At 33.1% G+C, this 18,252-nt stretch overlaps 2 protein-coding genes across 6 annotated transcripts; both read right to left on the minus strand.

The window, feature by feature from the left end:
- Window positions 1-471: 471 nt before the first annotated feature.
- LOC140813843 (probable protein phosphatase 2C 62) lies at window positions 472-7,973 on the minus strand. Of its 5 annotated transcripts, XM_073172602.1 has the most exons (11): window positions 7,574-7,861; window positions 6,543-6,989; window positions 5,745-5,999; window positions 5,131-5,663; window positions 4,298-4,431; window positions 3,843-3,909; window positions 2,512-2,599; window positions 2,182-2,351; window positions 1,839-1,982; window positions 1,364-1,492; window positions 472-884 (listed from the first exon to the last, which is right to left on the minus strand). In XM_073172602.1, the coding sequence occupies exons 1-11, from the start codon at window positions 7,782-7,784 to the stop codon at window positions 705-707; spliced, it is 2,358 nt and encodes a 785-aa protein (XP_073028703.1). In that variant the 5' UTR covers window positions 7,785-7,861; the 3' UTR covers window positions 472-704. The 5 variants fall into 5 exon arrangements, 4 of the variants coding, with proteins under 4 accessions (XP_073028703.1, XP_073028704.1, XP_073028702.1 ...); XM_073172603.1 differs by lacking the exon at window positions 7,574-7,861 and adding an exon at window positions 7,875-7,973 and having other exon boundaries at window positions 5,131-5,999; XM_073172601.1 differs by having other exon boundaries at window positions 5,131-5,999.
- Window positions 7,974-12,143: 4,170 nt separating this feature from the next.
- On the minus strand, window positions 12,144-18,252 carry LOC140814790 (uncharacterized). The gene is made up of 4 exons (XM_073173888.1): window positions 17,976-18,252; window positions 17,837-17,897; window positions 17,607-17,751; window positions 12,144-12,594 (listed from the first exon to the last, which is right to left on the minus strand). The coding sequence occupies exons 1-4, from the start codon at window positions 18,211-18,213 to the stop codon at window positions 12,343-12,345; spliced, it is 696 nt and encodes a 231-aa protein (XP_073029989.1). The 5' UTR covers window positions 18,214-18,252; the 3' UTR covers window positions 12,144-12,342.

Genomic DNA, 18,252 nt, shown 5'->3' on the forward strand with positions numbered 1-18,252 from the left:
TCGAGTTGGTGTGTCGTGTCTGATTTTGACATCCCTAGCCAAGAGTTAGGAGGGAAAGGAAAGGGATTGTGTTTTACTGTGAGGTTAATGAGGGATAATTTTGTCATATAAAAATAATTGGAAAGTAGTGGAAAGGAATGGAATAGTGATTCCCACGTAGTAGGAATGGAATGGCAGCAGTCACATGGAATTGGGAATCAGCATTTCCATGACCGTTCCCATGTCTGTATCAAACACAAAAATGAAATGGCCTATTCTATTATTTTCACCCCATTCCTGCATATCAGTCATGTCCTTAAAGGTACACAAATGAGAGTTGAAAAGAGTGACATTTAGGATGGTTGGTACTTGCTAACCTTCATTTTGGCACAAACATGGTGATGCAGTGAGAAAGTTTGAGCTTAATTTTAGCATTGTCCAAATAAATTGGGCTAAAAACTTTTAGTTACTTGAATCGATTTGATTATCATATCATCAATTCACCATATATATTTATATACATGCAAAACAAAAGAAAATTACATTTTCTAAACATAACTTACAAAAATAAACCAGTTGTTGGATTATGCAGCAGCCGATAATATACACATCAAAATGTATAATTCAAATAAGAATCACCAAGTGGTTGACAGAACTGGGAACATTGAAAATGCTCACCACATTCACAAGGGGCAGAGAATGGAGGAGGACAAGGAGAACTGAAATCAGAAAGTTTTTGAACTGGATTGCCTTTGAACCACGGATACGATCACAGTTACATCATCAAGCTTGCCACCAGTGTACCCTGCATATCCAGCTGCCTGTGCATTATCCGCAAACGGACTTCTGGCCGTTACAGACTTACCCACCTCTTGTGCCTTGGCTGCCAATGCTTCCGCAATTTCCTAAAAACAAGAACTGGTCCGGATGAAGGCGACATCAAGATTGGAAAATCTCAACATAACAAATAAACTCACATACACTAAGGGCTAATGGGACGTGTGTTTCTGTTTTCAGGAAATGTTTTCATTTAATTTATTTTGACACGATATGAAATCTAGAGTAGAAAACATGTTCTTCAGAAAATATAACCCAAACATAAACGTATTCATTCCCTAATTCAATCTCTGAAAATATATTTCCAAAAACGTCTGTAAAACCAGAGACATATCCAAACGTTACTAAAGCTTTTTCCCATGTGTTTTGTGCACGAAGGAGAATTTTTGCATAATGGGAAAAATATTTCAAGTATATTTGAGAATTTTTGCAATGACAAGTTTGGGTGCTCCTCTATCTACAAAATACCATAATTCAATATTCTGGGTCTATTCTGTGTCAACAGTCAGTAAAGAAGCTCCAGAAAATCAACAAAAATTAATAGAACCTTCGGTTTGCAATCTGCAGCAAGGTACTTTGAAACTTCTGATGTGATCTCTTGATCATACAAATTGTCAAGAAGTCCATCAGATGCCAAGATAATCACATCCTCCTCCTCTAAATCAATCCTGTAGAACTGAATCGATACAAAGATTGTAACCAAAGGCTAATGAATGATTTATGAAAATTATATGAGTTATTTCTGAATTTAGCTGTCCTACTCCACTCAATTGAGTTCATTACGAGTGATTTTAAGGTTGTCTATTTAGCGCTAATTGTTCTTGTTTCTGAGAGAAATGACAGGGCTGCATTCATCACATATCCATATTGTTTTTAAATAATCAAAGATTCCTGCCCCATGAATCAAGGCAGGAAGCTACGAGCAGCTCCGAAAAGTGATGCTTATTTTAAAATTAGCTTTCAACTACATCAACACCATGAGAAAGTCAGCATTTTTTTGGAATTATTTTGTAAAGCCATACCTCCGCAAGATTAGAGGGATCATCACCTCTTTCAATCTGTAGCGGGAAATGAAATACATGAAGCATAGGTGAAGATCTTTTGTAAACGGATCCATGCCGAAGGATAATAAATCCAGAGTCTCCAATATTAGCCACTTGAAGAACCTGTTGACATTTGATGCTCATTCAACAACTTACAAACTTTCATATAAAAGAAGAATCAAATTGACAAAGGAAACTTGAGTCTGAGGGAATCATTCACCTCGACATGTTTAAAATTCCCTATCATACTTCAATCCATTCACCAAAACCAGTATTGATGGTTAAAAGCTACCAGATATCACAAGCTCTGAATTGCCTATACCTGACCAACTAATTGAGCAAGCAAAACAGTTGAGGATCCAGGAGATTGAGTTTCACCAACACTGAGTTTAAGAAGTTCGGTAGGGTTGCATATTGAATCACTGTTGCAATCCAACGCAAGCTTTTCACAATTTTTCATGAGTTCTTGAGCATAAACTCCAGGATTTGTCCCTAAATAGAGATGTAAAAAATGGTCATTTAAGATTTTTAGATAGTACTGGCCATGAGATTGATAAACATAGATAGCAATTTTCAATGCTATCTTTTATTTTTCTATTTTACATGTAAGAGTGGTCATAGGAATAGCAGGAAATGATGTAACGGAACAAACCTTCAAATGACCACTGACCAACTCCATCAGCTACACCTAGCCATGTTTGACCAGTGACAAAATATGCATCCTCTCCACCTGTCAACACCTGGAATTTATTATTTTGGCAAATTACTCACCTAGATATGGTGATGCTAAATCTATAACAAAATTTAGCACATTTTCAAAAAGAATGGAACAAGTTATTGACAGACTGTTTAAGGTTAATACTTGGGCTTTTTACCTGTTTACACTAAATATTTTAATAATTTAATAAAATAAAGTAAAAAAAGTGAGTTCTTAATCTGAGAGGCGTGACTTACATAATTTTTTTTTAAATGCAAGTCATGCCCAATGAGATGACGTGATTTGCATAATTTTTTTTTTTTAAAAAAAAGCAAGTCACGCCAATTGAATAGGCGTGACTTGCTTAATTTTTTTTTAAAAATAAAAGCTGGACGCTTTGATGGAGGAACCATCTCATGTGAAAGACTGATGATCATGCATCTTTCTTTAAATTATTATGTGTTTTTTATTATTATTGTTTAAGGAGATCTTCAAATTATTAATAGATAGAAAAATTACTTGATTATATTTTATTTAATATGTTAAGCTAACTCAAGTTAACTTTTTTATTTAGATTGTCAATATTTGTGTTTTGATTTTTTCATGTCGGTAAAATTTCAATATAAAAATTTAAATCTAGGTATGTATATAAACTTTTATTATTAAAATAACTTGGTATTTTCAAAACTCGTAGATTGTGAAAATATTATTTTTAGTGTATTTATTATTTTTTACTTATAGTAATGCTTTATATGATAATTGTTTTGATAATTGATATTGTTGTTTTTTCAGAAATTATTGTGATAGATAATAATAACAATATATTATTCTTGTTATTTTTTAACCTCTTCTTTGTAAAAGAAAAGAAAGATGCATGCATATGTCAATAATTAATATGACTGTAGTGGGTCGTCAGTCTTTCACATGGGATGGTTCCTCCATCAAAAGATTCCAGCTTTTATTTTAAAAAAAAATTAAGCAAGTCAATTGGCGTAATTTGCTTTTTTTAAAAAAAAATTAAGCAAGTCACGACATGCCCAATGAATTGGCGTGACTTGCTTTAAAAAAAAATTATGAAAGACACGCCATCTCATTGGGCGTGACTTGCATTTTAAAAAAATTATGTAAGCCACGCCTCTTGATACATTAGATTAAGAAACTCATTTTTTTTACTTTATTTTATTAAAATATTTACTGTGAACAGTTAAAAAGCCCACTACATGAATGTGGCTCCACTTGTAATGGAACACCTAAAGATCACTTTAAGAAGAACAATCATGAGATACCTTTGAAGGATGTGGCAATAAAGCAGCACCAGATGATAGAACAAAGTCTGTCATTTGGATTTCCTGGCTGTTAAGAACAGATGTATCGTATCAGGCTCTGATTCACATTTGACTAAGAATCACAATTATCAAAACAAAATATAACCCTCTTGTGATATTAACATACATAAAATTTAAAGAATTCAATATCCTTGTACTTCTTATTGAATCATGATATGGGAATTAAGGTATCAGAAGCATAAAACAGCAAATGTAGTATATTTCAGTCAAATTTGCAGGAACTTCAGTGATTAGGAAACAGCGAATGACTATATATAATTCCATAATCCACATTATACTAATGTAATGACTGATTTTAATGCAGATTGATTGTATGTCATCAAGGCACTAGATTCAAGAGATTGATTGCATAGAGTGCAGATTAACGCAGCAAATAGTTAGAGTGAGTGAGAAACCTTTTGATAGAAACTTCTGTGGGTTCCATCTCCATCACTTGATTTCCTGATGATTCCACTATGTTACCATTCACATTATCATCGTCTTCAGTGCTTTCTGATACCAGAATTGACTTTTGTGGTATGTCGGCCAGCTGTAAATGATATATGAATTAAAAACATAGCTTAACCATATGAAGTGAGCCTATGTCATTCGGTTCTCTCAAAACTGAAGCTCCTGGGAAAACTTCATGGTGAAAACAGAGGGTCAAAGGAACATTATCGTTACTAATGTATTCTGATATTCTGACTACGGCAATTAGTGACAGATTTGATCAATAAATCTCTGACACAAAGGTATTCCAATCATCACATTATTATACAGACAACATGAACAAAATTTTAGATACCTCGATTCATCTTCTCACACTTAAACCCATCTAAAAGCATAAAATGTGGCAGTTTAAGCAACATATCTGAATTGGTCTTTGCTTTTGCCAAGTGTAGCGCCAAAGAAGGTGTAGGTTTGAGGTTTTCAAATACGAAATAGGTCTGACGAGTGACATTCTATTGCGTCACGGTGAATGTTGCTAATCCTCACTTGCAACTCATGAAATTCCTCATTTGATAACTGATAAAATTTCCTCATTTGAAAACTTATAAACTTTAGCACACAGCAGAATGAGATTTAAATTACTTATGAAAGTTAGAATTTCTGGTTCCTGGTTTGTATGGTGAAATTTATGTTTTATTTTAATATTAGAGTCACATGTTTATATCCATGCTTGAACCATATGAGACACCAGTAAATTGGTGTTGGTGCCTTGTGATCAGTCTTAAATGATATAACTAACCAATTTTAGGCTCTCAGCTTTGTCAGTATCCCTGTATTCTTCCCCATCGCCACTGACTGATTCCTCATCATTTGTCTGTCCAGTTTCCAACTTAGGAGACATGGGCATTAATTGGATTATGCCACTTTCACTTTCATCTTCTGCAATTTCGTTATGTAACTCATTTCTTTCTAAAGAAGTCTGAGCCTCCGCATCTACAGACAACCGTAAAACTGCTTCCATCCCAGGAGCCACAGTCAGAATGTTATTAATGTCATCTCCAATTTTAGAATCTGCGAACAACTCTGTTGAAACAACAGTGTCTATACTATCCTGAAAAGCATCCTTTTCAGATTCCGTTAATGTATCGGGACTTAGAGAAATCGTCTGCAACATGGTTACATCAACAATGTTATTTTCTGGAGTTTCCACTGCGGCAATACTATTCTCTATTTTTGAACTATTTGCAAGCATAGGCACACTCATCAGACTTGAGCTATCTTTCTTTACATTGAAGCATTCCTCATCTTTTCCATCATTCTCGACATCATTACCTGGAGTAGAAGAATTTTTCAGTTCTACCTTTGAAACTATAGTGGGCAATTCAAATTCAGTTGCGTCTATGGACTTCTCACCCAAGTCATTCTTTTTCTCAGAAATACTTAAATTTTTGCCATCAAAATCCATAGAAGTTGATTCATTAGTCACCTCAGCCAAGCTAGAGTCTCTCACACCTCCATCATAATCACCATTCAAGTCTGTCACCATGTTGTCTTCCTCTGTACCTTCCTCTTCAATGTCCTTTTCAACCTTTGATTCCTCCAGTTGCGCATTTGAGGCAGACTCGCTAAGGTCCCCAAATCGAAATATAAGACTACCATCAGAATGCTCTGCCAACACAATCATCCAAGAAAAGCTTAAAGATTACAAATAACTCCAATTTCCAAATTCACACACAACGACGACTTGAAAAACATGAGGTATAAATATTCAACCATTTCCTAGGTCAATTAACCAACTTTATTATGAGTCATCCACAAAATTAATTGTATAAACTACCAGTCAATTCATCCTTCTTTGAGTATAATACATTCTTATGGAGATATCCAAAAATAAATTGTGTCAACTACAAGAGGATACAACTAAAACTGGGAGTGTATCCAGGTGACCAGGACCATTCTCCTCCTCCTCCAGATGAAAAAAATTTCAAAAATTACTAGTAATTTTTATTGTTTATAACCCCAAAATTAAATTCAGACTCTATCACTAACTCCAACCCCAAGAGGCCAAGTGTAACAGCCGACAACGATCCATCTCTAGATGCACAAGATTCTCCAAGTTTAAATGTTTCTTGGCAAAAATAAGAACAAGAAAATGGGTACCGAGAACAAAAGGAAATCAGTAAGAAGGTTAATGAAGGGCATTGAGCATACCATGAGTCGAAATTACATCAAAATCTGGAGACGCGCTCTTCATACTTGAATTCTCTTGCTCGTCATTCAAATATTCCTGTGTGTCTCCAGTGTCCTCCATATCAATACTTTGAGTAGAAGAATCCTTCAGGTCTACATTTGAAGCTGTAGTGGGAAACTCAAATTCAGTTGCGCCTTTCATCAACTTCTCATCCAAGTCATTCTCTTTCTCACCAATACTAATATTTTTGCTATCAACAACTACGGAATTTGATTCATCAGTCGCCTCTGCCAAGCTAGAGTCCTTTACACATCCACCCTTATCACCATTCAAGACATTCACCACAAGGTCATCATTTATACCTCCCTTTTCAATCTCCTTTTCAACATTTGGCTCCTCCATATGAACACTTGAGGCAGCCTCACCAGGTTCCCCAAACTGAAATACTAGACTACCGTCAGAATGCTCTGCCAACAAAATCATCCGAAAAATCCATGAGATTACAAACAATACCAATTTCCAAATATTCACAAACTACCACCACAAAAATGGGAGTTTTACATTTTCAAACTTGTTCTTTATTCAAAGAAGGCCTAAGAAGGTTACAAATAATTCCAGTTCCAAATACAACCATCCCCCACCAAAAAGGAGCTTTTCATTTTCAAACCTTTTTGTTTTGTCAAGTAACTGACAGCGCAACGGAATTGTTCAGAAATAAATTGTACAAGCAACCACCAGAGTATACAATTCTAACCAAGGGTGTATACAGTTGGACAAGTCTGTTCGCCTTCTCCAAATGAAAAGATTCAAACTTTACTGGAAAATATTTCTTCAGATGCAAATAGCCTTAACCCCTCAGTTAAACTCTGGTTCACTTCTAACATCTAACTCCAATCTCAAAAAGTAAATCGGAAAGGGTTCAATCACTAGCATCACTAGCATGTACAAGAAGCTACAATTTCAAACATATCTTGAGAAAAATAAAACCAAGAGAATGAAATCGATGAAAGGAAATAAGTATGTGAACTATTATGAGAGGCATTGAGCATACCATGAGTTGAAACTACATCAATAGAAGAAGGTGTTGGGGCAGAGGGACGAGATATCAGCTTGAGATGAAATGTCCTGTTTATTCTATGGATTCTTGAACTGGGCGAGTAAACATGTGTAGAAGATAAATGCTTTGAAGATAACAATACATGCAATTTGTAGCTGGTGTGGAGAGGTCGAAAATCTAAGAAACTGCGGAAAAGATCCGCCATTACTACCGACGATTAAAGGGTTGTCGCTGATGATGTGATAATCTAATATTACAACAACAAAAAAAATTGTGGTATCTAAAAATTGTTTACCCGTTTTCCATTTGTGAGGATAGAAACAGGAGAGCATGCTGACTGGTGAGACTTTGTTGTGTTTGGATGTGTGTGACAATTGAGATGAAAAATCAACTTCATTTAAATATAGAGAATTATGCCTTCTCGTAGAGTTACAGTCGAGTATCATATCGATAAAAAAAAAATTAAAATGTTCAAGTTCGAGCACGAATCAAGTATTAATTTTGAAACTCGAAATCGACTCGATAACGTATCGAGTTACTCGAGCTCGAACTAGAAAAACTTGATTTCGATTTTATTTTAATTTTAAGGGAAAACATCTTAGATGGCTGCACACGAGATTTCTAAAACGTCATTTCTAAAAAATGAGAAATATATCATGAATATTGAAATATGTGTAGTGCAATAAATGATAACTTCAATTATTGCTTGCATTGATTATATTAATCAATTTAGTTCAAATTTGAATTTAATTTATTTTTATATTAATTCAAATATAATTTATGTATTATATGTTTTTTTGTTTTTTATTTAAATTGAAACGAATCTCTATTGAAAACGTAAACTGCATTAAAATTTCTGCATTGATTATATCAATCAATTTAATTTATGCAGAGTTTTTGAAAAAAAAAATTCAGTCAAAAATGTCATTTCAAAAAAAAAAGATATATCATGAATATTAACATATGTGTACTACAATAAATTAACACTAATTTTTAATAAAATAAATGATCATTGAATATTGACATGTATGTACTACATTAAATTACTGTCAACAAACATGTATATTACCCTCATAATCAGAAATGTTTAACACACAATGGATGCAATTCGAGATTTCCATAATTTAAAAGAGTTAATATATGATATAATTCTGTCAAAAGCGTCCAATGTATACTTTTTGTCCTTTAGATGTCTTATTTGAATTTTAAATTATAAATAATACAATATTGCATATTATATTAGAAACCAATTTTATTCTATTTATCTTGCTAAATTTATCTACTCCAAAATTGAATTATGAAATGACTCATTTTTTCAGCACTATACATGAGTTGAATCCTTCCAAGATGTACTGTTCGTTTAAATTTAAATTTGTTCGTTGTTATAAACTATCTACATATGGAAACAACAAGAACAATGAGACATTAAGTTTGAAATTTTTCTTTCATGATCGAGAAGTAAAAAATATTATTCTATTATTTATACAAAATTTTAATTATTACATATTACTAATGTGATAATTTTTCTTCTATATTAAAAAGTTTGCGGATACATGATAGTATACAATGTCCCGTGATGGAAATGATTATACCAATTCTAAAGAAAGTACGCATCCTATTATAAAATACTTTATAAAATTTATTGACATTGTTTTGGAATACACATAGTAAATGTTAATAAAATAACTTTTCTAATTTATACATAATTTACTTATGATTACATGTTTCATTTTTCTTTTGAAATAATAGGCTGTTGTGTATATTATGAAGTGATTTTGTAGATAAAATCACAATTCATTTGGATAAAGATATTGATTAAAAATTATTGTTATCATTCAAATATGTCAAACATGTGTCATGCCCCAAAATTTTTGTGAGTGTGGATTTAGGCGAAATTACTGATTTTTTTAAAAAGTATTCACATTAATTTTATTGAATGTGCTTTAAAAATATGTTTTTTATCACGTGTTAAAAAATAATAATATACAGCTTTTCAAAAATTAAAGAATTAAATATGTATTAAGAGTGGTTGTCGATATCAATATACGTACTAAACATGATAAGCATCATCTCATTGCATTATATTAACACAATCTAAAATTTTGATATATGATAGTGATTATTAGCCAAAAAAATTAATCGACAAGCGTTGTATTTACAAAATATTTTTAAAATTAGCGAAAATATAGTTTTTGTTTATATTTTTATAATTATATTATTTTTTTCAAATTAAATATTTATTAATTTTCACTAATTTTTAATAATATCATCCCATACATCGCACATGTTAAATACTAGTATGTATATTCTTGTAAGGTTCTTTACAACTCATTTCACTAACTTCTCCTTCATTGCCTTTGATTGAAGCCGATGCCCCTAGGGCTGGACATCCGGGTATATACCATATATCCAACCCGATCGGGTATATTCTCCATTGGGTCATGTTATAGGATTTTTTCCTGCTCGATGTCTGATTGGGTACCCGCATAAATTTATTTTTCTAAAAAAAAATATTACTACACAATAACTATAAATTAATTAAATGAACTAGAGATGACACCAGAGTAGGTCTGAGACGGGTTTGGCCAATCTCAAGACCCGTCCAACCAAGGAAAAATTGGACCAAGAACCGGCCGGCATCAAAACTCGGTGGGTCCGGGTTGGACCCGGAAAATATGAATATTTTTTTAGCATGATACACATATTTTTCAGGCTCAAAATAAACTAGATGCTAGGAAATATTGTAAAACTAGCCATTATGCACACACATTACGTATATATCATCGTAAGATTTGAACAAGATTTTATGATAATTTTAGCAAGATATATGCTTTATTAGACTTTTATTAAAAGATAAAAACTTGTGTGAGACGGTCTCACGAGTCGAATTTGTGAGACAGATCTCTTATTTGGGTCATCCATGAAAAAATGTTATTTTTTATGCTTAGAGTATTACTTTCTAGTGTGAATATGGGTAGGGTTGACCCTTCTCACAGATTAGTATCCGTGAGACGGTCTCACATTAGACCCACTCTTATTATTATTATTATTATAAATCTTATAATTAATAATTTTAATAATGATCATCATGTATAAAGAGTGCATAGCAACAGTACGATGTTCCCAAATCCCACTATTTTCGGCTTCAATAGCTTCTCGTTCAATGGTTCTCTCCATCTCAAGCTTCAATCATTTTCCCATCATCTGCTCAAACTATGACAGTTTTTCTATGGATGGGGAAGAAAGAAACGTGTAATAGACTGACAGTAGGGGTAAGCATCATTTTCCTTCGTTAATCGTATGTAATAGGAAAGGTAATTTAGTCCAAACATTAAATGGAGCATGACAATTTTTCTAAGGTGTTTAGCCATTTATTAAATAGTAAGGACAATGGATTCCACCAAGTAGTTTTTAGAAAAGAGGCTACTAATAAGTAATAAATAATTTAATAAATTTTGCCTTATATATATGTATATAAATTAATAATAAGCAGATTATAGGATGTCATATATTTGTCTTGATGATTTAGTTAATTCATTAAATGGAAAAAACGGTTGAAAAACTATGAAAATAATTAAATAATATTTATCTAAGGTTAAAACATATTTAAAATATTAAGAGTGGGTCTCATTTGAGACCGTCTCACGGATCAAAATCTGTGAGACGGGTCAACCCTACCCATATTCACAATAAAAAATAATACTTTTTCATGGGTGACCCAAATAAGAGATCCGTCTCATAGATACGACCCGTGAGACCGTCTCACACAAGTTTTTGCCAAATATTAAATATATTATTAGTAATGTATTACTATCTATTAAGAATCTCTATAATAGAGGCAAAAAAATTGGTCTGTTTTTTATTTTCTAATTTTGCCCTTATTTTATATCACAATTACATTTTTGTTTTTATTTTTTTTAATTTCAAAAAACATTTTTTTTATTTTTTTTTAAATTACAACTATTCAAATAGCACTTTAGTCCCTCAATAATTTGTCAAATATCACTTTAGTCTATAGATAATTATAAAAAAAACTGTACACACACCGCGTGTGCAAAGTAGCTAGTACATGTTAGGACCAACAGAATACGGATATCTCCACACTTAACCCTTATGGTTTTACTTTTGGAACCACCCAAAAGACCTCATACCGATGGAGATATCATTCTATCTTTATAAACCCATTATCTTTCTCTAGATCTTCCAAAGTGGGACTTTGGTTGCATCCCAACAATATATATAAAGGGACGAGACCGATAAAATCCGGGACCATTTATAGACTCATTGACTAGGTCTAGACCAACCTCGCTACCAGTTACTTTTATTTATTTTTTTTTAAAAAAAGAAACTTTTTAAATATTTTGGTTGAAAAGTATATAAATATATATAAGTTCATATTTAAATATATTACCAGTTATCCCCTATCATCCCGATATCATGACTACCCGAACCCAAAAAGTAACTACAATTGATCTGATATTTGAATGAAAAGTTAGTACTGCAACTTGAGAAAATAGTACGAGCCGTATCAAAGCTCTGGCAAGAATCGTAGAGGATCGATAAACAAAGACATTGCTGTCATGAATCTGCTAAACGAAGCTACAACCACGATTTTGTTTCGGGTTATTTGTCTGCTGCACCTAATCTATATTTCATGCATTTGACTCTTATTTATATTAATAAGTGTAAAAATTATAATACTCTGTGACTGACAGATGAACGTCAAATACATAAAGTAACCAAAATTAATTTATTTGCTTCAGTCACTCGCTCCCCATAGCCATCAAGAATTCGCCTTCACAAACAACTTCACCTCCCACATATGCTTTTCCTTCCATCTTTGCTATTCCAAAACGTTTTTGCAACTTCACAACGTTCATTCTCATCACCATTGTGTCTCCTGCGATTACCGGCTTCCTGAATCTTACTTTATCAACTCCAGCAAAGAAAAATGTGTCCCGTGATCCTTCAAATTCGGGTTGTAGCAACGCCAATCCACCAACCTGAGCCATTGCCTGAACTCGACAGTAACAAAAAAACCAAGTTACTATGGTAATGGTAGGAGCTGAACCTCATCTTTGAATTTTGTAAAATGGAATTAAAATTAAGGTTTGAATGAAAACTTGTTTTACAGTGTCTTTTGATTCTCTACATTCTGGAGTTAATTTGAACTTTTGAATCTCTACATTTTTTAATGACTTTTAGTGTGCCTTTTTTGAGCCTATAAATAAGTGTGTCCATGTTCTCAATCCATACGCACACACTACTCCACTTAAACATTGTCTTGCATTTCATATTGCTAGATTTTCAATATTTGATTTATGTTGAATTTTGGTGATCAAGTAAATGTATGATTTGAGTTTGCCGAAGTTGTGAATTGAGCTCAATTCACTACGATTCAAACATTGTATCCTAAAAATTAGATGTCTGTATTGATCCTCAAGCACCTCGTGGAGATCGGACAAATTTATTTTTTCTAAGGTTAAAATATACTTTGTTATAGCCTTCAGTTTGTTTGTTACGTTATTTTTTTTTTCATACAAATCAGTTTTGTTGGTTATACTTCTGGTTTTGTTTTATTATACGTTGCAACATATTTGTCTGATAGTTTTTTGTTTGTCTATATATTAATTCAACAATTTTTATAGTTAAAAGTTCATATGAATTATGGAAAGAATGAACTCCTTCTTACGAGTACTTGCGAGTGGGGTGTATTGCCTTGGTAGCAGTGCCCACACCGAAGAAGGTAAAGATAAGACCAAAAACTATTTGACTAAATTTTTATTAGATATGTACAAAACAATCACGCTTATCATTTTCTTATACATGAATCTCAAATATATCATATTCACAAAAATACGATAATGGAATCAAGAAATGTTTCGTTCTTTGATAAAATGGAAAAAGAACAGTAAATTCATAATGAGGTCGAACCCAGACATAGCAAGAGAGCTAGGGTAGAAAAATAATTTGGTCCGGATTTTATTACATTCATCAAGGAAAGTGAACCTCAAAGCTTCAAAAAATTAGTTGATTCATCTGAGAAACCTCAATGGAAAAAGACTATCAGTTCTGAAATAGAATTCATTTTACAGAACCATAAATAAGAATTAGTGAATCTTCCTCTGAGAATAAAACCACCAGGTTGCAAATGGATTTTCAAACGAAAAATGAAATCAAATGGAACTATAGATAAATATAAAACCAGATTGGTAATCAAAACTTATCGTCAACATGAATGACTTGATCACTTTGACACTTATTCTCCTGTAATGAGAATAATCTTTATTTGTGTGATACTTGGGATTGTCGTCTTGCAAAATCTTGAAGTATACCAAATGGATTTAAAGATAAATTTTTTAAATAGAAATTTAACAGAGGAAATTTACATGGAACAACATGATTATTTTCTGTGTCTTGGCAAGGAAACAAGATTTGTAAACTGGTAAAGTCTTTATATAACTTAAACAAAAGCATCAAAGCAATGACACGAAATTTTTATTAAGTCATGATAGGAAGTGAAAATGTATATACGTAAAGGACACTGGAAATGGTTGTCATTTTTTGTCTTTACGGAGATGATATGCTTATCATCGCAAGTAATGATAAGATAATTAAATCCACTATGAAAGTTTTGAATTCAAGATTCAACATGAAAGATATGAGCCTAGTCGATGTAATACTTGAAATTAAATCTCCAAGAGCTTAACATTGGAAAACAATTATCAGATTAAACTTGTGACCATGTACTGCACTATATCAGATATCTCGTTGTTATTAAAGGATAGTGATCCAAAATGGATATGTGACATGAAAGACTCAAAGTCTACAAGATGATTTGTATTCTCTTTTGGAGGTTTAACAATTGCGTAGAAATCTTCTAAGCAGACAGTAATAGCAGGATCCACGATAAAATATGAGTTTATAGCTCTTGAAAAATGTGTTGAAGATGATGAATGACGACGTCAATTCTTAGAAGATGTTCCAGGATGGGCTAAAACTATGCCAGCTATATGTATACATTGTGATGGTCAATCAACGATTGAATTGACATAAAGCAATATGTACAATGATAAGTCTAGACACATTACCATTAGATAACTACTCTCAACTAGAGTTATCTATGTTGACTATATAAAGTCAAATGATAATATAACGAATACGCTAACCAAATGGTTGAACAAAAAGTTGGTTATGATATCATCAAGGGGAATGTGATTTAGGCCTACTCAATAAATTGGGCGACGAAAAACCCAACTTATACATGTAAAACCTACAATTTTTTTTTTAAAACTTGATATATCATTTTTGCACTTAAGTTGTGTAATGCCCAGAAATTTAATCCTAGTAATCTATAATTATTGATATATAATGTGATATGATTATGAGAGGATTAATCGGGACACGAAAAGGAGACTACATGTGAAATTCGGAAAACTTAGGCAGAAAGAGTGGCGCCCGAGCGGTAGTTTATGACCGCTCGAGCGCCAGTGGATAGCAAGGAAAATGTTCGGGCAGAATGTGTGGCGCCCGGGCGGTAGTTTTTAACCGCCCGAGCGCCAAAGTGTGATACGCCGAGCGTTGGACAGAAGATGTCGCGCTCGAGCGGTAATTTATTACCGCCCGAGCGCGAGCCATGCAAAAGAAAAACTTGACATTTGGGTGGCTGCATGTACGTGGGTATATATATATATATATATATATATATATATATATATATATATATATGTATACAAACAATTGAACTCCTCAGAAACGAGAGAGTAGAATCGAGAAAAGTCTCTGAGAAGTTGTGAAAAATCCTTACGCCTTTTTATTTCAATCCGTCCGTCAGATTTTGAATCTGAGTACAGTACCGAGTTCCTATCAACGTAGGCTACAACTTGACGTAAGTTTTGCTACGTTTTGATATGCTTTGAAATTATGATGTTGTCAGAATTGAATAGAATTCATATATGATGTTCTTGTCATGTTAGACATCATAAAATCGAAGTCAGAGTAAGAAACAGACTGATTATGTAATTGTTATGATTTTTGGAATCGATTTGACTGAGAACTCATATCAGATATGTATGGTTATTGAGATTATGACTGGTATCGACATTAATTATAAGTTCTGGTATTATATCGGTGATGTTTGGACTGACGGGGTTATCGAGACTGTATTGTTATACCGTTGAAACATCAGTTGATTGATATTGATCAGATTCAGTAGTGATTTCGATTATATCGTGATATCGTCGATATGGATTAGATTGTGTCTTGACTTGACATTGATCAGATTATATGTTGATTTGAGTATTGATCAGAACAGGTATTGAATTGAGTTGTTTATTGATATTATATCTGTTCGGTATTGTTATTACCAGATTGAGAATGGACCGAGATAGAGTCGAGAATTCTTCTTCTTCTTCTTCTGAGCGAGGAGATAAAGGTATAAATTAATGTTGAGTTGGGATTGCACAACTCGAGTGAGGTTTGACTCGAGTTTCCCTAAATCACATACTTTACTTATTGCATTGATATTTGCATTGAGTTGATTGATATACTTGTTCTCTTGAATTATAGATAACAGGTGTTAGACGAGTAATCTTGTGACAGAAGTGCCTGATAGTGGTAGGATTACCACGGGCACATTGCACGATGTCATGAGATATTGTATTGGCGGAAGTGCCATAGTCTGTCACTGGATAATTGGCTATCGATGTGGATAGAATTATAGCTCCTTCTATTACTGGTGATCAGTACTGTATCGATGTGGATAGGATTATAACTTCTTCTATTACTGTTGATCGATGTTATATCGATGTGGATAGAATCGGAGTTTCTTCTATTACTGGTGATCGATACTATACTGATGTGGATAGAAACAGAGCTTCTTCTATTACTGGTGATCGATACTATATCGACGTGGATAGAACTTGAGTCTTTTCTATTACTGTTGGTCGATATGGAATGCCAATGTCTGGAAACCGGGATCCCTGGGCTAGGATTGAGTCTAGTTTAAAACGTGGAGTCACGAGTCTGAGTGACAATTATATTGATTTATATTTATTGATGTTGATTATGTTCCTGAATATGGTTCATGTTCCTTGCTGTTCCTGATATTGGTACAGGTTTAGAATAGGAGTTATTCTTGACATTGATTATGTTCCTGATTAGGGTACATGTTTAGAATATGATTTATTCTTGTTATTATTTCATGTCATGATTTTGATATGGGATATGATTTTCTGTTATATGCTTTTATATTGTTTATATGATTGCATGTATACATGATTTATACTGGGATATTTATATCTCACCGGAGTTATCCGGCTTTTGTCTTGTTTGTATATGTGCATGACAACAGGTGAGACATGATAAGGGTCAGGAAGAGAACGAGGCTGGACTAGATAGCGTGGAGATCCGGGCTTCAGAAGCAACTTAGGATTCAGTACTGATATGTAATTGAACCTAGTTGGATTATATGTTATGTTTAATATGTAATTTGAATTTAATTACATTACGTTTTCGCTGTGTATTTTAGAAAAAAAAATTTAGACCCTGTTTATACTAATTGATTAATTAGTCATAATTATGATTTAGAACGTGATTAACGTCCGGGTCCCCACAAGTTGTATTGAGTTTATCCAAGATCTTTTATATCCAGAATATTATTTAAAATTGTGTAAGATAATTAAACCTATATTTTGATTTTTGAATTAAATAAATAGGTCAAGACCCAACACTTTAAATAAGGAGATATTATATATAAGCATGTATATTTCGAAATTTGTGGGATGTAATTTCGAAATTTTGGAATAAAATACAAGATAAAGATATAAGATATGATATAATATTGGTATACATAAAAATCAAGAAAAAAGAGATATCAAGCAAGATGATAAAACAAAATTAGATTTTCGAAATTTTCATGTGTATATATATAATTTTCAAAAATAGAGGTAGATCGGAAAGAAGATAAAAGTTTACGTGATAAAGAAATGCACATGTGTGTGTGTATATATATATATGCATTGCTCACCTCAACCATTAGCACGCCCGGCATGATTGGCCTATCCGGAAAATGACCAGGGAAGAAATCATCATTTATCGTAACATTCTTGATTGCCACAGCAGACACACCTGGAGTATACTCAACCACTCTATCCACCAATAAAAACGGATATCTACGATGCAATCGAAGAAACCCAAATGAAAATCCGTATAAAATTTATACATTTGTGAATCAAGAATGTTAGAAACTTCATTCACCTATGAGGCAAAATTTCTCGAATCTTATTGATGTCCATCACCGTAGGGAACGCCGGATACCCTGAAAGAGAGAACAAAAGAATAAACAAAACCGAAACAGAACCCCAATATCTGCCCCCTACAGATCAAGATTCCATACTCAATTCAATCGGGGTTTCCTCAGAGGAGCTTCCATCGTCTGAGGAATTTGAATGGACGATAAAAAATTTATGGGCCCTCATGGTTTGCCCCGAAACGACATGCGATCTGGAGAAACAATGAGATTGATTTACAGAAACAGACAATGGAGTAGCATTACAGGTATTTTTCTTGGGAATTGGTGACTGTGAAGAACTGAGATTGGAGAACAGAGATTGAGATAAAACTGCGGAAGCCATTGTCAATTGTTTAAGCGTGAATGCCAAGACTGAGGTGAA

The sequence above is a fragment of the Primulina eburnea genome, chromosome 15, assembly GCF_022965805.1.
Source record: "Primulina eburnea isolate SZY01 chromosome 15, ASM2296580v1, whole genome shotgun sequence".
NCBI classification, from domain to species: domain Eukaryota; kingdom Viridiplantae; phylum Streptophyta; class Magnoliopsida; order Lamiales; family Gesneriaceae; genus Primulina; species Primulina eburnea.